Here is a 22,775-nt window from a genome sequence, read left to right as displayed (position 1 = left end):
AATGGGAAATATATTATTTTGTAATTTCAGAATTTTGCAATTTATAATGGGGAGTAAGAATTTCGAAAATACTTTCTTTAACTCAAGGTTTGATTATTTAAAGATAATTTTGGTAAAAACATAGCCTCAACAGTGAATTATTTAAATAAGGTATTTCCATGAGGCTGCAGAGAAATACTTAAGTGATGAGAAACTCAAGAGAAGTGTACATCCCTTTTCTGGGGCTTTAGGGTCATTTTCCTAGGTTTAAGTTTAGATATTGAAGTAGAAGATACATCAGTTTTCAGATTCCAGCTGAGAATAAAAATCATATCTAGGTGAATGTTATACAGTGTGGAGCTAAACTATTGGTAGGGAAAATAGGAATCTGTTTTTTTCTGTGGCAGAAGAGGTGAATACTGAAGTCAGTCCACTGCAAAGAATGTCGGTGATAGTGTCTAAAAGACATTTTCTACATATGGCTAGGAAATAATTTGCAAAGATGAGTAAAATCAGAGGAAATAACTTTAAGTGCTACTTCTTTCTAAGGTATGCCTTTGTGCCTTATTTCTTTTCTCCTTATTGTATTAATAATTTATCTTCTCCCTGATATAAGTTTGCAAAGTTTGCAAAGCGTTATTTTCTTAAAAAACAAAAATGTTTAATGGAACTGTGCCTCAGGTTGAATATTTTAAAAACAAGTCAAATATCATTATTTGGTTTGCCAAGCAGATTTAATCACTTCCCCACCCCTCCCCAAATATAATTTGTATCACTGAGAAATCTTGTTACTGGGTCTATTTCAATGCAAAACAGAAAAATCTGCCAAAACCTGAAAATAGCACAAGCTCCATCTAGTGGTCACACTGAGTAGGTGGTTTTTTTTTTTTTTTAAATTGGGATGAAATGAAACGAGCCGATTACTTCTATCTAGTGGTGAAGCTGTATAAAAACAGAGGAACTTGACACTGCCGTCCAGTGGCCAGAATGAGAAGTTGCTGAGAATTTTCACAGACTTCTAGAATTTTAGGTTTGGAAGAGATTTTGAAAGTCTTTATCTGGTCACTCATGCTGGAATACGAGGAGGCTTTCAATACTTTAAAAAAATCAAATTTTTATTTTAATGTCTATATATTTAAGATCTCTATTATAAATATATATGTATATTTACTTAACATATACTTTATGTATATAAAATATGCATTTCTTTAATATGTGTATTAATACCATTATCATATTTGTTGTTGTTTTAGTCACTAAGTTGTATCTGACAACTCTTTTGCAACCCCGTGGACTATATAGCCCATCAGGCTCCTCTGTCCATAGGATTTCCTAGGCAAGAATACTGGAATGGATTTCCATTTTCTTCTCCAGGGAATTTTCCCAACCCAGCGATTGAACCCAAGGCTCTTCCCGTGTCTCCCGTATTGCAGGCACACTTTACTACTGGGCCACTGGGGAAGCTCATTATCATACAGTATATAATTATTAACAATATATATTTACTTAGATAAATTTTTGTCTCAATCTAATGAATATGAAATGAATGAAACTAATTAATTTATAAATTAATGAAACTAATGAATATCTCATATCGAAATAATTGGAAGACATGTGTATGTATATGCATTATTCAATTCAGTTCAGTTCAGTTCAGTCGCTCAGTCCTGTCCGACTCTTTGTGACCCCATGAATCGCAGCACTCCAGGCCTCTCTGTCCATCACCAACTCCCGGAGTTCACTCAGACTCACGTCCATCGAGTCAGTGATGCCATCAGCCATCTCATCCTCTGTCGTTCCCTTCTCCTCCTGCCCCCAATCCCTCTCAGCAGCAGAGTCTTTTCCAGTGAGTCAACTCTTCGCATGAGGAGGCCAAAGTACTGGAGTTTCAGCTTTAGCATCATTCCTTCCAAAGAAATCCCAGGGCTGATCTCCTTCAGAATGGACTGGTTGGATCTCCTTGCAGTCCAAGGGACTCTCAAGAGTCTTCTCCAACACCACAGTTCAAAAGCATCAATTCTTCGGCACTCAGCCTTCTTCACAGTCCAACTCTCACATCCATACATGACCACAGGAAAAACCGTAGCCTTGACTAGACGAACCTTTGTTGGCAAAGTAATGTCTCTGCTTTTGAACATGCTATCTAGGCTGGTCAAAACTTTCCTTCCAAGGAGTAAGCGTCTTTTAATTTCATGGCTGCAGTCACCATCTGCAGTGATTTTGGAGCCCCAAAAAATAAAGTCTGACACTGTTTCCACTGTTTCCCCATCTATTTCCTGTGAAGTTATGGGACCGGATGCCATGATCTTCGTTTTCTGAAGACTGAACTTTAAGCCAACTTTTTCACTCTCCACTTTCACTTTCATCAAGAGGCTTTGTAGTTCTTCACTTTCTGCCGTAAGGGTGGTGTCATCTGCATATCTGAGGTTATTGATATTTCTCCCGGCAATCTTGATTCCAGCTTGTGCTTCTTTCAGTCCAGCATTTCTCATGATGTACTCTGCATAGAAGTTAAATAAGGAGGGTGACAATATACAGCCTTGATGTACTCCTTTTCCTATTTGGAACCAATCTGTTGTTCCATGTCCAGTTCAAACTATTGCTTCCTGACCTGCGTACAGGTTTCTCAAGAGGCAGGTCAGGTAGTCTGGTATTCCCATCTCTTTCAGAATTTTCCACAGTTTATTGTGATCCACACAAAGGCTTTGGCATAGTCAATAAAGCAGAAATACATGCTTTTCTGGAACTCTCTTGCTTTTTCCATGATCCAGCGGATGTTGGCAATTTGATCTCTGGTTCCTCTGCCTTTTCTAAAACCAGCTTGAACATCAGGAAATTCATGGTTCACGTATTGCTAAAGCCTGGCGTGGAGAATTTTGAGGATTACTTTACTAGCATGTGAGATGAGTGCAGTTGTGCGATAGTTTGGCATTGCCTTTCTTTGGGATTGGAATATGTGTTATAAATGAATAGTTATAGGTTAAGTACCTAGATATATAGAAATAATAGACATATGCATGTCTAGAAAACCAAACTGACCCTTTGAGTATTATAATTTTGAGTGAGACTACTTTCAAGTAAAAATATGAATGAACTTAAAGAAAAACACTAAGCCAGTAACAGTAAAGATTACACATGGATATAATGACATAGAAACCCCAATAAGGGGGAAAATACACCCTACCTCATGGGACAAGCTTACTTAGTCTCTGCTTTACTCTGACTATTCATACTCTCCCTTGCCCCTTAAAGTAAGTCCTCCTATAATTTTGTCATATGGCACTTTGTCAGCTCACTGACTCATAGAACTAGAAGAAATGAGTCCCCAGTAATCACAACATTGTCTGACACATGATAATTTTTAAATACATGTTTGAATGAGTGAATTAATCAAGACTTAAATATTTCAGGCTTATTTTCCATATAGAAAGACTAATAGAAGATCCAGTGACTCATTCAAGTTCACACAAATTCTAAGTGGAACTAAATATACGTCTCCCCAACTGAGTTCTATGGAACATTAAGTACCAACACTGTGCCAAGCCTTGTGCTGGGGGAGGGAGATATAAATAAAGGATGACACGAGCCACAGTCACTGTCCTATAGGAGAACGCTGCCCTTTGTTCAATGCTTATGCACAGTGCATATTAACCTAGCTGATTAACAGATGAAATATGACAGCATGTCACACTCAGATAAAGAAAAGGTGACAACGTGGGAAGTTTGACGCATAGATCACTTACCTCTAAACTAGCATGTAAGGAGCAGACCAACAGAATGGGAGGATTTGAGATTCGGAATCCATTGACTCCAGGGATTAACTGCAGTTCTGAAAAATTAATATCACTTTTATAGGATGTATCTAAAAAGTGTCCTTTATGGATATTTTAATGACAGCAAAGTAGAAGGAAAAAAATGTAAGACTTAAAAGCTTTTATTCCCAAGAGTTTTGAGATAATTAAAAGAAACTTCATGGACCTAAAGTACTAGTATATTTTTCCTTCACCTGCAACTTCCATCTTGTCTGCCCCTGTAATAGGGGCAGTGTGGGCACACAGCTTCTAGTGCAAGATTCTTAGCAGGCGGTTAGAGGTCCCGCTGTGTTAACAGTCAGCCTGGCAGTGGTGCTCGTAGAGGAGAGCACAGTGAGAGACGGATCGGTGCCTTAGGCCTTGGAACTGGCAGATGAACTGGGGGCCCCAGGGCTGCATTCCACAGAGCTCCAGCGCTCTCGCTACAGCCATCCACCAGTCGGGCCCAGGCCTTGATGCAGCAGCAAACCTCTCCCTCATCCCCACCTGAGACCTAATGGCGGTGGCAGTCTCCATGGGTCACAGTCCACAGAGGCTTCCAAACCAGAAACCATGTCAATGACAGCAAAATATCAAGACTTGAATGGCTTGTAATTGTAATATCCTCCGAAGGCAGAAATGTGAGTGAAATGATGTATGAAGGTGACTTTTAATGCTAGAATTACTACATCAAGTGACTTCTCTTAGGAAAGAGGAAAAAATGTGGTTTACAAAAATGATCTGCCTAAGAATATATTGAAAAGGTAAGTTAATAACAGACAATATTGTCATATAATTAATTATATTGAGTAGCTGCAAGCTAAATCCAATAGTTAAAATTACTAGTTAGAGCAAATTGAAAACTAATACTGACTTAGAGTGAGAGAATTTTCTGGGTCTTTAGATATTCATCTAATGAGGGCTAGTCAGACTACGTCCTATGGGTCATATCTGGCCCACTCCTTATTTTGTAAATAAAAGTTTATTGGAACATAGCCCTGTTCACCTATTTATATATTTCTATGGCTGCTTTAGCACCACAATAGCAGAGCTGTGCACTTGCCACAGTTAGCCCCCAAAGCTTGACATGTCTACAGTCTGAACCTTCACAGAAAAAAACACTTTGCCCACTCCTGATCTAATCCAACTTCCTTATTTACAGATAAGAAAACCTATTACAAACAATTTAAATAACTGTATAAAAGAGCTATGATTCAGCAGCTAAGATAAAATATAGCTTTCTTGATTTGAGTCAAAGGGCCCATCTTTATCCTTTGCATCTTGGTTGGTGCAAATGTGTATATATGTAACATCAAATCTCAGGATTGGAAGCAGTCTGAAGGATCAAGTTTAAGTTGATTTCTCAGAACATTTAGGAAGTTTTCTGTATCCCATGTGATGGAAGAATAAAGTCACTCAGGAAAGAGAAGTAGGGCAGTTTAAGAACTCCCTGCACTAATTATGTACTTTAATTTCTACCCACTGGGGTTACTGTTTGGTATGTGGTGGAAGTGGGCTTATCAGGTGGTACTAGTGGTAAAGCACCAGCTTGCCAATGCAGGAGACATAAGAGATGCAAGTTTGATCCATTAGGAGGGGGTAGGATCCCCTGGAAGAAGGCATGGCAACCCACTCCAGTATTCTTGTCTGGAGAATCCCACTGACAGAGGAGACTGGCAGGCTACAATCCATAGGGTCGCACAGAGTTGGACACAACTGAAGTGATTTAGCACACACGTACGCATGCTGGTGGCAAAAGCCACCAAAGGAGGACAATTTGGGAAAAGAGAGGGATAAAACTGAACACTTATTAATTAGTATGCTGCTTGGTTTACAGCTTTGAACATGTTTTACCCTCATGAAATAGATATTATTATTCACATTAGATACATGAGGAGAAAATTAAAAGTCCAAAATGATCAAATTTGTACAGCATCACAAAACCAATAAACTTGATACCTAAGTCTCTCTGGGCCTGACTATAAGGACCATGATTCCTTTCTGTCCCTGCTGTCTGATGGTTTAGGTATTCCATATTGGTGAGACCTGAATTCTGTATTTTAGATTTTGCTTCTTCTTATTTCCCTGTAAAAGGATAGACTCAAAATCATACTAAAATCTATGAATACTTAGTCTTACATTGAGGAAATGTCATTCCTTATTTTAAGAATTCTTAGTGGCATTTTCAAAGTTCTCTCTCCATGAGGCATGCATATTACATATCATACAAAGACGAAAACTGAAATAAACTTAAAATAAAATGACTTGTGAAGTAAAGTTGAATATACTTACTGTTATCCATCTGAAATCTGGTGCTTAGTTCATGGCCGAACCATCCCACTAACCTAAAACATATATAGTAACATTAGAGATTTTTGTTTATAAATATAGTCAGAATTAATATAGGACTCTTGGGCCTTCATATTAAAATCATTTGTGATATGAGTCATCAAATACTTAAGCATATAAATGCCATGTGATATCATAATACAGTTAATATTTATAACCTCAGAGAGAGAATAAAAATCAATGTTTTCATATTACTGGTTATATACTTGCAAAGTTAAATAATCTGAAGAGCTATATTTAATGACCTTGTTGTTTAATATAAAATGAACAAAAATGTTGTTTCTTTAGATTTTAAAAAAGGTGAAAACAAAGAAAAGTGATTAATACAGTAATGTATTCTTTTTGCAATAGGAATCCTAAAGGGAAATGACATAAAAATAACATCTAAATTGTTGAAATTTTAATAATTTTCTAAAGAAATTGGTTACTTTCAGAGTTTCATAAGAATGTTAATTGGCCAGACATAAAGTATAAAATATACAGGAAAAATCATATGTATGTGTGTGTACTTATTAGATAAAAATTACAAATGGTATGAAGAAAATATAAAATTTGAGAAAGAGACAAACACAGTATTCTTGTATAATCAACTCTTCCTAAATAAAGTGCTAGTTTTAACACTGCCAAAATTAAAAATTCCAATGTACTGTTTTTTTGAAGTTGGCAGTTTTTTTTATGTTTATATAGAATACATGAGTAAAAATAATAAATTTTGAAACAGAGTATAAAGGTGAATATGCTCTACATTACATGTGAAAGTGAAAGGCGCTTAGTCATGTCCAACTCTTTGCGATTCCATGGACTGTCCATGGAATTCTCCAGGCCAGAATACTGGAGTAGGTAGCCTTTCTCCTCTCCCGGGGATCTTCCCAACCCAGGGATCAAACCCAGGTATCCCGCAATGCAGGTGGATTCTTTACCAGCTCAGCCACAAGGGAAGCCCAGGAGCACTGGAGTGGGCAGCCTATCTGTTTTCCAGGGGATCTTCCCGACCCAAGAATCTGAACTGGGGTCTCCTGCATTGCAGGCGGATTCTTTACCAAGATATCAGGGAAGCCCATATTACAAAATTCATAAATAAATGAGGATAGTACTGTCACGAGAAGCATCAGGGAGACAAATGGAATGTGACAGAAAATATAAATGGTCCTCAGATCATACAATTATATAATGTGATAAATGTAACATTTGAAAAAATGCAAATGTGAGGAAAATATATTCATATATTTGATTTTTAAAAGTAGAATCTATGAAAACCAAATAAAATATAAAGGATAATATCATATATTCATACACATTTAAATTCTGTATTAAAAAGATAGACAAAATTAAAAGGACCCAATGATGGGGAGAAGGACGCTGTTTGCCACATTTAAAAGAGTTTGCACCAAGAGTTTTTTCATCAGAGAAAGGGCAGTGTCCCCAAAGCTGCCCAGTCACAAAGCATGCACAGGACATTTATAAAAAGAGAAGTGAAAATGCTCCATGAATTCCAGGAAGAAAAAAGCTCAATGTTAGTAAAAATTGAAAAATATGAAACCACATAAAGATGAAAGATATTAAATTGGCAAAGTTATTCAAAATTTAGATGTCTTTTTTTCATCAGGGATTCAGTATAAAATAAACTCTGTTCAATAATGAGTATAATAAGTAATAAAACCTTTATGAAGTACAGTTTAAAAAATATAAATTAAAGCTATGTACAGTTTTCTGTCTAAGTACTTTTACTTTTTCAGATTCATGCAAAAGACTATTTGGAGTACACTAAAATGTGTGTGCTAGGACAATGAGCACAGTACTATTTACAGTGTCATAGCAACCCCAGCATCTTGTAAGAGAGAAAAAATAAATTATACGATGCTTATGTTATGAAATATTATAGCCACTTAAAAATCATATTTGAAAGAATATATATTCAAAATTATAAAATAGAGATAACAATATTTAGAGTTTGATCTTAGGATAAATATATATTGCACGCATTTATATGTAATTATGGCCAAAATGTTAAAAATTTTAACTTTTGCTTTATTCACATCCAACTCACACCTGGACTTAATGGAGAAACACCAAAAGTGCTTTCTTTAATGTTAATATTTTGCAGCTTAAAATTGAAAAATAGATAGTCAATTATTACCACTTTAAAATTTTACAGTTGTGTACCTGGTATGCACAAAAAGATAACTTAGCATGGTAGTCTGGTACAAAATTAATATGAGAACTAAATATCTGTTAATAAATTAATATGAGGACTAAATTTAAAAGTGAAATTAAAAAATTGAAAGCAAACTGATATATTAACAAAAAATATTTCAGATTTATATAAATTTTTAAAAAATATTCCTGAATCTGAACAAGAACATCAAGTTGAATAATTTTCAACATCAAGAAAAATGTCAGTTCTCCTTGAACTGGTGTATACATTTAAATAATCCCAGTAAAATATACAAATAGATTTTATTTGTTTTCATTTAGGACTTGCAAGCTAATTCTAATGCCATATGGAAAATAAATAATAGTAAAACATCCCTAAAAAATAAGAGCAATGAAGTTGAATATTTCTACAAAACATTATAACATTATAAAATGTCAAAATGAAAACAGTGGTCAAATCTATTAATATACTATTCATCATATTAATAAAACTAAAGAGAAAGTTATAGGATCATCTCCGTAGACCAATAAATCATAAGAGAAAGTTGTATCATATGACAATCTATTTTTTAAAAATCATTTGCAACTTATGTCATAACAAGCTAAACTTTCTAGTATAAAAATACCTAGAGATCATAATGCAAAAGTAACAGCCCAAGAAAAATGACCAACATAGACAGAAAAAGGAAATGGCTCTCAATTATTTTTTAAAAGGGCCATCCATTTATTGTTAAGAAAAATACAAATTAAAGTTAAACTGAAATGCAATGGACTTGAACATGGGCAAACTCTGGCAGATGATAGGGGACAAGGAGGCCTGGACTGCTGCAGTCCACAGGGTCACAGAAAGTCAGACATAAACTTGGTGACTGAACAACAACAAATTACCATTGCCCACCTCTTAAAGTGGAAAAATTCCAAAGTTTTATTAAGAACTCTATTGATATTAACACATTGTATAAATTACTGTCATGTATTCTTGTTGGAATATGTATTATAGATGTGCCCCTCTAGAGAATAAATGAATAACAGTTGTGGAATTTGCAAATACATATACTCTTTGACCTGGAAAATTTACATCTGGGAGTTTAGCTCTTCAGAAGAACTTGTCCAAGTATGAAGTGAATTATGCATAAGTATAGTCATTGTGTAACTTTCAGTAATAATCTAAGATTGAAAATAGCCTAACCTCTCTTCAATAGAAGATTAGTTTTATAAATTATGGTAAATTGATATTGTAAAATATCATATAAGAATTACATCAGAAGTGAATAAAAAAGGATTCTGTGTCTTGAAAGGGAATGATTACAAGAAACCAGAAACCAAAAAATATATTAGGATAGGACATATAGTATTTTTATGAACTAAATAATTAACTTTTTGATTTATCTTCCTCAACTAGAATGTAAGTTCATGAGATCAGGGACCAGCTCTTAATGTTTGTAGAGGAGTGTTTTTAAAGCGAATGATGTGAGGTATGGTAAATGGTTGATAGGGGAAGCATGAGTTAGGACAGCTGAACCAAGGTGGTGATGGTCAGGGGAAGCTCTGATGAGCAAAAGAATGTGTATATTTCAGCACAGAGAAAGGAAAGAGTGTTCCAGATAATCAAAACAACATGTTCAAAGACCGAACACATATATAGACAAGGAGGGCAAATTTCCCACCACCTTCTTTCTCCACTTTTATTTTTTTTCTTTCTATATAAGTGGATTTTAAATGAATCTTCTGATTTTTAAATCTGGTTTACTAAATTTCTAGATGTGCATTTAATATTCAACTTTGGAGTTGTTGTCAAATGATTTTTCCAGAATAAAATACTAAAGCTTACTAGAAAATTTATAGTCCATTTTAGGTTCTACTCCTTCTTTGTATGATATTTCTCAGTCCAGTTCTGTTGCTCAGTCATGTCCGACTCTTTGAGACCCCATGCACTGCAGCACGCCAGGCTTCCCTGTCCATCACCAACTCTTGGAGATTGCTCAAACTCATGTCAGTCGAGTTGGTGATGCCATCCAATCATCTCATCCTTTGTCGTCCCTTTCTCTTCTTGCCTTCAATCTTTTCCAGCATTGGGGTCTTTTCCAATGAGTCAGTTCTTCACAACAGGTGGCCCAAGGATTGGAGCTTCAGCATCAGTCCTTCCAGTGAATATTCAGGACTGATTTCCTTTAGTATTGACTGGTTTGATCTCCTTGCAGTCCAAGGGACTCTCAAGAGTCTTCTCCAACACCACAGTTCAAAAGCATCAATTCTGGTCCAACTCTCACATCCATACATGATTACTGGAAAACTCACAGCTTTGACTAGACAAATCCTTGTCGACAAAGTAACATCTCTGCTTTTTGACATGCTGTCTAGGCTGGTCATAACTTTTGTTCCAAGGAGCAGGCGTCTTTTAATTTCACGACTGCAGTCACAATCTGCAGTGATTTTGGAGCCCAAGAAAATGAGTCTCTCACTGTGTCCATTGTTTCCCCATCTATTTGCCATGCAGTAATGGGTCAGATGCCATGATTACCAGTTTCCCTTCTTTGAAAAATCTGTCTTCAGGGATAATGTACTGACATATATTGTTTGGAAAAAATATTTGGGGTGGTAAAAGAGAAAAACTTTGAAGGCTTTAATTAAAATTTTTCTCATCATTTACAAATATTTTCCTAAACTTTCTTATCCATAGTGAATCAAATTTTACTGTGTTAGGTTCATTTGTTAGGTGGAAAGCTCCAAAGGATATATATAGTACCCAAATTCCTTTTGAGTTCCAAGACAAGATTTTGAAACTTATACAGAGTCAGTAGTATTTAAAAGCCAAGGCTTCTGACTTGCAATATATAGACATTTTTGAATTCTGATTATCATATCTCATATAGTAGCCCAGCATAAAGTTTATGCTGTGAACAGCAAAAAGAAGAGAGTGGAAGAAACAGTAAGTATTTCTTCCATTTCCTGTTTCCCATGATTAAAATAATGTTCTGAATGCTGAGGAATGAGAAGCTTCAGAATGGGAAGAGAAAGAGTGGATTCATACTCCTAATACAGAACTGGCTACACTCCCTGCCCAAAGTTAAGTTCTAGGGGATAGGAGTTGGGATGGTTGAGAAATCAGTGGGAACTCCAGATACATTCAGGGGGATCTACAGATAGAAAACTCTTGTAACATATTCCCTCAGACCTACTAGGCAATAAAACCATTTGTAAGAATTCTTCCAGGCCAGTTTGGTGCTGTAGTCTTCAAATAAAAATGTTAGCAGAATGGACCTGTGATAGCACTTTTACTTATAACTTAGGATCATATTAACTCAATAGACCCAAGGTAGTATCCTGAAATTCCAGTGCCACCAAAGAAGGGAATTGAAGGGACTAAGATATTCAGTATCCCCAGTGGAATTTGAGATAAAGGGCATATTGTCATGATAGTTCCATAGACATCTTGGAGGGTGCAGTAGTAATGGAAGCAGATGACCAAGGGAGTGCCAGGCACAGTTTAATGGATCCTGGAGTTGCCTGTGGACTGGATATCTCTCTTTTATCCATGTCTGTGTACATCAGTCACCTTTTCAATCTTAAATGGTATCCTAAGGAGAAAAGGACAAAAAACAAAACAAACAACCAAACAAAAACTCTGAACAGACAGAGCTTAAACTCTGAAATTACTGAGAAAAATAACAAAAGTCATTAAGTATACCTCCAAGTTACAAGATTGAATTTCCTGCATCAAATGAGTTGATAGACGAAAATAAAGAAAATTACTTGTGTACCTAAGTTTGTAACCTGATGACATTTACAACTTTTAAAACAATTATCAAATTTCTGATGATAACTGGAATCAATAATAAAATGAAAAATATATTTGTCAAAGCTCTCACATGCTTTGTATTAAATATTCAGAATCAGAACATATCTTAAGTTAATTTGAACATGTAACTGAGCTATACCAATGAGATAAAGTGAATGGAAAGCAAAATCACTGTGCAATTTGTTTGAGGTACTTATGTTTATCATGATGTAAATTTATTGAAAATTTATTCTTTCAGCAAGTAGGGAACTATGCTGTGTACTGAGGGGAACTCAATATCATCCTTTCTATTGAGATTAAGATTCAGTTCAATTCAGTCGCTCAGTCATGTTCAACTCTTTGTGACCCCATGAATCACAGCATGCCAGGCCTCCCTGTCCATCACCACCTTCCGGAGTTCACTCAAACTCATGTCGATCGAATCAGTGGTGCCATCCAGCCATCTCATCCTCTGTCGTCCCCTTCCCCTCCTGCCCTCAACCCCTCCCAGCATCAGGGTCTTTTCCAATGAGTCAACTCTTCTCATGAGGTGGCCAAAGTACTGGAGTTTCAGCTTTAGCATCAGTCCTTCCAAAGAACACCCAGGGCTGATCTCCTTTAAGATGGACTGGTTGGATCTCCTTGCAGTCCAAGGGACTCTCAAGAGTCTTCTTCAACACCACAGTTCAAAAGTATCAATTCTTCGGTGCTTGGCTTTCTTCACAGTCCAACTCTCGCATCCATACATGACCACTGGAAAAACCATAGCCTTGACTAAATGGACCTTTGTTGGCAAAGTAATGTCTCTGCTTTTCAATATGCTGTCTAGGTTGGTCATAACTTTTCTTCCAAGGAGTAAGCATCTTTTAATTTCATGGCTTCAGTCACCATCTGCAGTGATTTTGGAGCCCAAAAAGATAAAGTCTGATACTGTTTCCACTGTTTCCCCATCTATTTCCCATGAAGTGATGGAACCAGATGCTATGATCTTCATTTTCTGAATGTTGAACTTTAAGCCAACTTTTTCACTCTCCTCTTTCACTTTCATCAAGAGGCTTTTGAGTTCCTCTTCACTTTCTGCCATACGGGTGGTGTCATCTGCATATCTGAGGTTATTGATATTTCTCCTGGCAATCTTGATTCCAGCTTGTGCTTCTTCCAGCCCAGCATTTCTCATGATGTACTCTGCATATAAGTTAAATAAGCAGGGTGACAATATGCAGCCTTGATGTACTCCTTTTCCTATTTGGAACCAGTCTGTTGTTCCATGTCCAGTTCTAACTGTTGCTTCCTCACCTGCATACAGGTTTCTCAAGAGGCAGGTCAGGTGGTCTGGTATTCTTATCTCTTTCAGAATTGTCCACAGTTTATTGTGAAGGAATTAAGAAAGGAATTTTAGCTTGAATGAAGTAGATTTATTGACTGTCATTTAGTATAGGGGCATTGATTATTGTTTTATTACTTTTATCTTTTGAAAGAAAAGAAAAATACTGCAGTTTGTTCATGAAAATTTCTGTAGTTACAAATTAAGAATCAATGTATAAGCAGTTTTGCACATAAAGCTTTCTTTTGGAAATGAATTCAAAATTTCCTCTTGGCATTATGCTTTTTAAAAATCTGAGGCAAATACAGTGGCTGTGAAATAGGGTCATAAAAAATTGCATATTTTCCCATTTTTTTCAATGGCTTCAAAATAAACATTGGGAGAGTACTTCAATACTTTTTTTTTATTATTTAGCAACTTATCTTTAATTTTTCTGTATTCATTAAAAAGACTAGGTATTTGTCATTTTTGTTTGTGTAGTGCTACTAAAAAAGTCGAGTATGAATTATGATTGTTGAATATATCTGAAAGAAACAATCAAAGACCTAGTGTATGAACATGGTATCACAGGAGGAAATAATAGCCAATGTTTAAAAATACTGATGGGAGAAGGCAATGACAACCCACTCCAGTACTCTTGCTTGGAGAATCCCATGGACAGAGGAGCCTGGTAGGCTGCAGTCCATGGGGTCGATAAGAGTCAGACACGACTGAGCGACTTCACTTTCACTTTTCACTTTCATGCATTGGAGAAGTAAATGGCAACCCATTCCAATGTTCTTGCCTGGAGAATCCCAGGGATGGGGTAGCCTGGTGGGTTGCTGTCTATGGGGTAGCAAAGAGTCAGACACGACTGAAGTGACTTAGCAGCAGCAAAAGTACTGATGACATATTCATAACCCAAATCTGAAAGGAATAAGTAGGGAAAATGTGTTCTTCTTTAGAGAAAAAAATACTTGGATCTGATTCTATAACTGAAATCAAGGCATCATTTTTATGCTTTATTTACTGAATCCATAAAAGTACTTTAAATTTTTATCTGAAAAAGTAAAAATATAATATTTTAATTGTTTCCAATTTGCCTCATTATTTGATGATGATATACCTCTTTTGAATTTATTCACTAAAGAAATTGTGTTTTACTATCCAGTGGCTTGGTCTTCCCAGGTGGCTCAGTGGTAAAGAATCCACCTGCAGTGAAAGAAACATTGGTTCGATCCCTGGGTTGAGCAGATCCCCTGGAGAAGGAAATGGCAACATACTCCAGCAGTCTTGCCTGGGAAATCCCATGGACAGAGGAGCCTGGCCGGCTACAGTCCATGGGTTGCAAAAGAGTCAGACACAACTTAGCAACTAAGCAACAATAATCCAGTGGCTTATTACAAAAGATTCTGGGACTAGTGTCGTTGGACATTCTAATTCTTTATCATCCATCACCCTTGGCCCCTACATCTATGTCACTTTTGGATGAAAATTATATCATCCTATATAACATTTCAGAGTAGTCTAGCTAATCAGATTATCTGTTCTCATGCTTACAGGAAATCCTATTCAAAAGACATGGCTGGGCAAAGCTTTTGCATAGTGAACTGCTAAGAAAAAAAGGGAAGAAGTGAAGACATGTTTGCTGGAAAACTGGGCAAGATTGTCTCAGTCACTTTACTTAATCTGCAACAACATACTGAGGTAGGTATTGTTTCTCTCATTTTATGTTTGAAGAAAGTAAGGCTTGCAGAGTTTGAGTGATCATATAAAGGAACATAGCTAGTTAAGCCCATATCCTGCCCAGTAAGTGAGCAGGAACACTGACCCACAGTTAGAAACTGTGTTTGATATACACATCCTCAGAAATAAGTTGAAGGAGGAAGTTCAAAACAAGTATCTTAACGAACCAATAAACTAGAAGAACCCGAGATCATCGGGGCCTAGAAGCTGAGCAGAAGAGCAGAAGCTAAAATTAAATAGAGTAGACTTAACTAGAGTAGAGTAAAATAGTTTAATGGAAGTTACATGAAGCTAGAGTTGATGCTTTTTATAAGTGTCTCATTTCTGTAATTTATAGTACTAATTAAATTACATTAAAAATCAGGCTTATTAGAGTTTTCCTATATTTCAATCATTAATTCTTCAAAGGTAGTTAATGACACACCTTGCTAGAAGCAAAAGATAGAAATAGTAGAGTGAACTAAAATAGAAATGGTTCCTTCCCACAAAAAGCTTAAAGTCTTTGGGTATGGGTGAGAAGCTAATTAAACAAATATTAATTCAACAAAGGGTGGGTGCATAGTCCCCCATCTTTGTTTCCTGGTGTTCATGACATTATGAGGCTCAGTATTAAGAACTGTGGGTGGGACCTGTGACTTTTCATCAATAATAATGGATTCAGGTGAAATAAAGCGGAAAGAACTGAGAGAGGGAAAATGGACCAAAACCTAGACATTTGATAGAAAACAAGAGCTAAAGAAGGCAGAGTTGTAGACAGATTTTGTTAGGAGTGAGATATTGAGTGGATTTAAATACTGAAAAAAATGAAATTAGAGACTCAGAAAGGGTGAGGAGTTTCAGTTTCATCAACCTGGTTATTGAACTCATTAAGAGAAGTAGAGTAAGAACAACAGGAGAAAGAAAACAATGACTCTTTATAGAGGCTTTTTATACCATAATTCCCTAATGATTATCACTCTGGGTCAGAGTGCTTCAGAGCCGGAGGATCAAATGTATGGCAGGAAAGTCTAATATCTAGATGTGACAGTAACATCATTGAATTCTGTTACCAAAGCAATAACTTGAAGAAAATATGCATCAGAAGAATTCAACAAGCCATAATACAAACACTTTTACGATTATGAAAAAATAGGATGGAGGAGATCTTCCATGTTGTGTGTGCTTCAGAGTCCTGAGTCAGTAGTGGTTAATGGTCTCTGCTACTGATTTTTCACATGATGCTTTTCTTCATTGAATATTTATTCTGATATAAAGTATTAATAATTGTCATATTCTTGTAATCATTTGTAGTATAAATAATCTTAATGAAATTCTAAATGTTATTTCGATGAAAATAATTGCAGCCTTCTAAATTTAATCACTCTATACTTTTACATGATAAAAATAATAATTTAAATGGCATATTACAACAAGAGAATGACACTTTGTCTTATTAAAATTTCTTTTTACACTTAAGTCCTTGTCAAGTAAAAAAATCTTAGAATCTCTTCTCTAATTTCTGAATATTCTGAATATTTTCATGATAAACACCATCAATGATATATTTTTAATATAAGACCCCATACTCATATAACTTTTACCATAACTAGATTAAAATTTTGAAAATCACTGTTAATTTAAATAAGAAAAGGAAAATATATTTTATTAAGATAATATGTTTGAGAGATAAATCTTTTCCCCATATTATTTTCCAAATAATAAAAATGAACAATGTGAAAACAAGTGATTGACTATCCTCAAACCTTAAGCAAAGATCTTGTAAAAATACTCAAAAAGAGTTTGACTTAGGAATATGTGGGTTCTTCCTGATTTAGGTTCTCATAAGTTGTTTTGTTAATTTTGAGAGAAACAAAAACAAATGCTAATTGAGATTTCATTATGAGTCAGACACAGTTCTAAACAATCACTTAATCTTCAAAAGAATCATATAATGTAGATAGTGTTATCATCTTCATTATACAAATGAGAAAACTGAGGTTCCAAGACTCTGTATAAATTGTTGAAGATAATACAATTATTGGTCTTTGAAGCCCAAAATGTATATATGGCCCATCATGACCAAGTATATTCATAAACATATGCAAAATCACCTGAGACAGGAATTTTTTTTAATTCATCAGGGATTCTTTAAAAAAAAAAGCAATATTCCTCAGATTACTTAAATACTACACTTGGGGTTCTGACCTAGCAAAACACCAGGCTGGATGACAGCCACATTCTGTTTATATACAATGTTTCTCCTGAAAAAAAAAAAATATATTCCTTCTGATCTTTGATAATCTCTGTAGTCATTTCCTCTTCTTCAAGGAAGAGGTTCAATGTGTGAACCTATGGATCTAATACAGTGAATCTGAATAAGCATATCACTCATCTATTGCACCTTGAAGCCTCAACAAATGAAATGGGGACTGTTTAAAGTCAATAAAGAAATGATTATTTCAAAGAATATTTATTCAAACTCAAAATACATTTCAAAAAACCTCTGGGAAAGTTAAATTCATTTTAAAACCCTCACCACTTGGAATACAGGAAAGGTAAATCAAAATGCAAAAGAAATGTAATAAAAGCTTCTGCACAACAAAGGAAACTATAAGCAAGGTGAAAAGACAGCCTTCAGAATGGGAGAAAATAATAGCAAATGAAGCAACTGACACACAACTAATCTCAAAAATATACAAGCAACTCCTACAGCTCAATTCCAGAAAAATAAATGACCCAATCAAAAAATGGGCCAAAGAACTAAATAGACGTTTCTCCAAAGAAGACATACAGATGGCTTACAAACACATGAAAAGATGCTCAACATCACTCATTATCAGAGAAATGCAAATCAAAACCACTATGAGGTACCATTTCACGCCAGTCAGGATGGCTGCGATCCAAAAGTCTAAAAGCAATAAATGCTGGAGAGGGTGTGGAGAAAAGGGAACCCTCTTACACTGTTGGTGGGAATGCAAACTAGTACAGCCACTATGGAGAACAGTGTGGAGATTCCTTAAAAAACTGGAAATAGAACTGCCTTATGATCCAGCAATCCCACTGCTGGGCATACACACTGAGGAAACCAGAAGGGAAAGAGACACGTGTACCCCAATGTTCATCGCAGCACTGTTTATAACAGCCAGGACACGGAAGCAACCTAGATGTCCATCAGCAGATGAATGGATAAGAAAGCTGTGGTACATATACACAATGGAGTATTACTCAGCCATTAAAAAGAATACATTTGAATCAGTTCTAATGAGGTGGATGAAACTGGAGCCTATTATACAGAGTGAAGTAAGCCAGAAAGAAAAACACCAATACAGTATCCTAACGCATATATATGGGATTTAGAAAGATGGTAACAATAACCCTGTGTACGAGACAGCAAAAGAGACACTGATGTATAGAACAGTCTTTTGGACTCTGTGGGAGAGGGAGAGGGTGGGATGATTTGGGAGAATGGCATTGAAATACATATAATATCATATATGAAACGAGTCGCCAGTCCAGGTTCGATGCACGATATTGGATACTTGGGGCTGGTGCACTGGGACAACCCAGAGGGAGGGTATGGGGAGGGAGGAGGGAGGAGGGTTCAGGATGGGGAACACATGTATACCTGTGGCAGATTCATTTCAATATTTGGCAAAACCGATACAATATTGTAAAGTTTAAAAATAAAATAAAAAAAAATATATATATATAATGAAGAAAATTAAAAAAAAATAAATGAAACTTTAGCATGAATTCTAATAAGCAAATATTCTAAAGCTAATGAAGTAAAATTAAAAATCATTAAATTAGGTTATAAGTAGCTATTATCACAACAGGCTGATAAATCATATCTATGAGCTGAATATGAATAATAACAATTAAGATGCTATATCATCATACTTGGATAGAAATTTTAATCTCTTGCCATCAAAAATTAAAAATCAAACAGGGAGTTAATTTACTTGGAATGAAGATATTAGCAGAATTTTGAGAGAAGTTGTTGGAAGAGATCCAATAAATAATAAAAAAGTAAAGATTTTAATAGGCTTTTTGTTCTTTGAACATCATAAATTTCCTAAAAGGATTTTCAAGTAAGTATTATCAAATGGAAAGCAGCACTTATAATAAAGGCATCTTTGAGACGTGATATTCAGATTCAGTAAGAGGAAACCACCAGGGATCCACTGAATATGATTTTGGATGCTAAGAGTTATAAAATGAAATATCCAAATGCTCCTTGATCTCCTTAGCAAGCCTTTAATGGCAGAATCTCCAGTATGAATCCGTAAATATTTCATGCACTGAATTAGTTCAAATTATTCTGCAAGCCCCTTACCTCTCCTCACTCCATAACTCACCAAAACTAAACAAAACAGCTTATACCAGTTTTCCTGACTTCTGTTAAAAATGCAATTAATCATTGGAACACAATCCAACATATAAAGAAATTAGATCACAGTCTTTTCTAAGAAAATATATTTGCATAAAGACTGCTTTCATAATGTCCTTTATTTGGCAGTTTATTACCATACATTTAATAATTTAAGTCTGTGCTTAGAAATGTAAACTTGATTGGGAGCAAGTTTCTTCTTTTTTCCCTTTTCCTTTACATCTTCTCTTCCCTTTTCCTCATTTTCTTTTTTCCTACCCTCCCACCCCTCTTCTCTTATTTTTCTTTCTCTCTTTGTCTCTTGAGGTCACAAGTTAGAACTAAATACAATTGTCTTACTGCTTACATGACTTCAAAAAATGTGTTGAATCAACAAAACTGTTACAGCATTATAAAAAATAGAACATTTGGGGTATAGCACAATTATTTTTAAACAAAATCTGTAATAGCAATTGCAGATAAGCTTGAATGCCTGTCATATCCTAATGTCCTCTAAAAGCTTGTGTGTGTGTGTGTGTGTGTGTGTGTGTTGGTGACTCAGTCTTGTCTGACTCTTTGTAACCCCATGGACTATAGCCTGCCAGGCTCCTCCGTCTGTGGAATTCTCCAGGCAAGAATACTGTAGTGGGTTGTGATTTCTTTCTTCACTTCTATAAACTAACCTCAAGTCAAAGGGTAGTACTTAAAATCCTCATCAAATAATCAAGTTTCACAGAATCAAAAGTTTCTTAAAGGTTGTTTTATTCAGGACATAATGAGAAATTTATTCATTCAGGACATAATGAGAAATTTATTCATTCAGGACATAATGAGAAATTTATTCATTCACATCGCTTTTATATAGTCTTAATTTTCATAATAAAATTTTTTGGCAGCTGAAGTTTAAGAAATGGGAAGAGGGCACTCTTTCATACTTGAGAAAAGACAAAGATGAGAAGATTACAGTAAAGTTTGTTACAAATTTATCTCAACTTACTGGGCTTTACTGTATCCACCTATTACAAAAAAAAAAAAAAATGGAAGGGAAGAGGGTCATCAGACTCATAAATATGCATAGATTTCCATTAAACTGGTTTTAGTTTCTGAGTTATCCTTATCAGCAGTTTGCCTTTTTCAAAGCTTCATATTTATTCCTAGAGAATCAGAGTTTAAAAACTGGAAGCGAATCTTAGAGATGTCCAGGTGTAACTATTTATTTTTCCCATAATTAAACCAAGACCTGGAAAGGTGTTGAGACTTGAGCTCCTTTGTTTTTAAGATAAAAATCAAAACCTCTAACTTGAAACACAAGGACCTCGATGATCCTGCCTGTTCCCTTTCAGTCTGACTAAAAGTTAGGATTTCTCCAGTCAATAGGAAAAGGTTTCTCCAATTTCTCTCTCTCTTTTCCCTGTCACACTGAATGATAAATTCCAAGACGATATTTCTGAATTCCCAGTGTTTTCATACTGCTTTGCCTAGTAGATGCTCAAGAAATATGTTTGTAGTTGATAAATGAAACAATGGTGTGCCATTTGAGTAACTTAGCATCATTTGAACAGACATAAGTCTTTAATTCTCCCCTCATTCCTGTCCCTCTAGCCAAACTTTTCTCTATGTCCTGCCAGTTCATTTGCTCAGTCATGTCTAACTCTTTGTGACCCCCTGCAGTGTAGCACGCCAGGCTTCTCTGTCCATGGGGATTCTCCAGGCAAGAATACTGGACTGGGTTTCTATGTCCTTCTCCAGGGGATCTTCCCAACTCAGGGATCGAACCCAGGTCTTCTGTATTGCAGGTGGATTCTTTACTATCTGAGACATCAGGGAAGCCCTAGAAGCCTACAAACGTCTCAGCACTTCCTCTGCTGCTCCCCTGCTTTAAATTGTTGTCACCTCTTGTCTTCTTTCCTCAATGGCTCCCCCACAGGTTTTCCAAAGACCACCATTACCCTCTTACAACCTGTTCCCAAGAAAGCCACCAGAATGGTCATTTTAAATTTGCTATATCATGCCACTTTTCAGGCAAAATAGGAATGGATCCCAAGCCTGGACCACTTTGTCTCACTAATATACAATTTGCTCAATCTGCTCCAGCCATGCTGGCTTTCCCAACACACTCGTGTCTTTGAGCTTTTGATAAAATACTCCCACTGCCTGGAACCCTCTTCACTAAATAATTGTTTGGCACACCTCCTTCACCTCTTCATCCATATCATATTTCCCAATGATGAGCCTTCTTGAATGCCTTTTGAATACTGTGCATGGCCAAGTTTTCTAGATTATTCTTATACCCCCTTTTCTGTCCTGTTTTTCCAATTATCCATAGGACTTATCAATTTTAAATGTATCATGCAGTTTGCTCTGTACATACTCCGTCTGTCCTTAATGGAATGTAAACTCTATAAGAGGAAGGGTTCTGTGCTTTATTTATCCATATATCCGAAAGATTTTTTTTAAATGCCTGGATTATAGTAGATGTTCAATAACTGTTTCTTTAATGAATGTAAATGTGGTACAGGGACATAATTCAGCCATGCCTGAAAGGATTATAAGTCAAATTTTTCCATAATGTTCAGTGACAATATTAACTTCTTTTCATGTACAATTATATACCTTTTTTTCCTGTCTTTCTTTTTAGTTATTCCAAGTTACTGTATCTCACATGCTAGTAAAGTAATGCTTAAAATTCTCCAAGCCAGGCTTCAGCAATATATGAACCATGAACTTCCAGATGTTCAAGCTGGTTTTAGAAAAGGCAGAGGAACCAGAGATCAAATTGCTGACATCCACTGGATCATTGAAAAAGGAAGAGAATTCCAGAAAAATACCTATTTCTGCTTTATTGACTATGCCAAAGCCTTTGATTGTGTGGATCACAATAAACTGTGGAAAATTCTGAAAGAGATGGGAATACCACACCACCTGACCTATCTCTTGAGAAACCTGTATGCAGGTCAGGAAGCAACCGTTAGAACTGGACATAGAACAACAGACTGATTCCAAATAGGAAAAGGAGTATGTCAAGTCTGTATATTATCACCCTGCTTATTTAACTTATATGCAGAGTACATCATGAGAAACGCTGGGCTGGAAGAAGCACAAGCTGCAATCAAGATTGCCGGGAGAAATATCAACAACCTCAGAAACGCAGATGACACTACCCTTATGGCAGAAAGTGAAGAGAAACTAAACAGCCTCTTGATGAAAGTGAAAGAGGAGAGTGAAAAAGTTGGCTTAAAACCCAACATTCAGAAAACTAAGATCATGGCATCTGGTCCTATCACTTCATGGCAAATAGATGGGGAAACAGTGGAAACAGTATTAGAC

General features: G+C 35.8%; 1 protein-coding gene across 2 annotated transcripts in view; it reads right to left on the bottom strand.

Moving 5' to 3' along the window:
* KYNU (kynureninase) overlaps nt 1-22,775 on the bottom strand; it is a 120,799-nt gene that overhangs the window by 5,812 nt on the left and 92,212 nt on the right. For both annotated transcript variants that reach the window (XM_010853684.1, XM_010853685.1), the window contains 2 exons: nt 6,063-6,115; nt 3,723-3,808 (listed from right to left, as the gene is read on the bottom strand). In XM_010853684.1, the coding sequence (XP_010851986.1) occupies nt 3,723-3,808; nt 6,063-6,115 (139 nt within the window). The remainder of the gene's footprint in view (nt 1-3,722; nt 3,809-6,062; nt 6,116-22,775) is intronic.

Source organism: Bison bison, unplaced genomic scaffold, assembly GCF_000754665.1.
Source record: "Bison bison bison isolate TAMUID 2011002044 unplaced genomic scaffold, Bison_UMD1.0 scf7180017864330, whole genome shotgun sequence".
NCBI lineage: Eukaryota > Metazoa > Chordata > Mammalia > Artiodactyla > Bovidae > Bison > Bison bison.
This window is presented reverse-complemented; position numbering and strand designations above follow the sequence as displayed.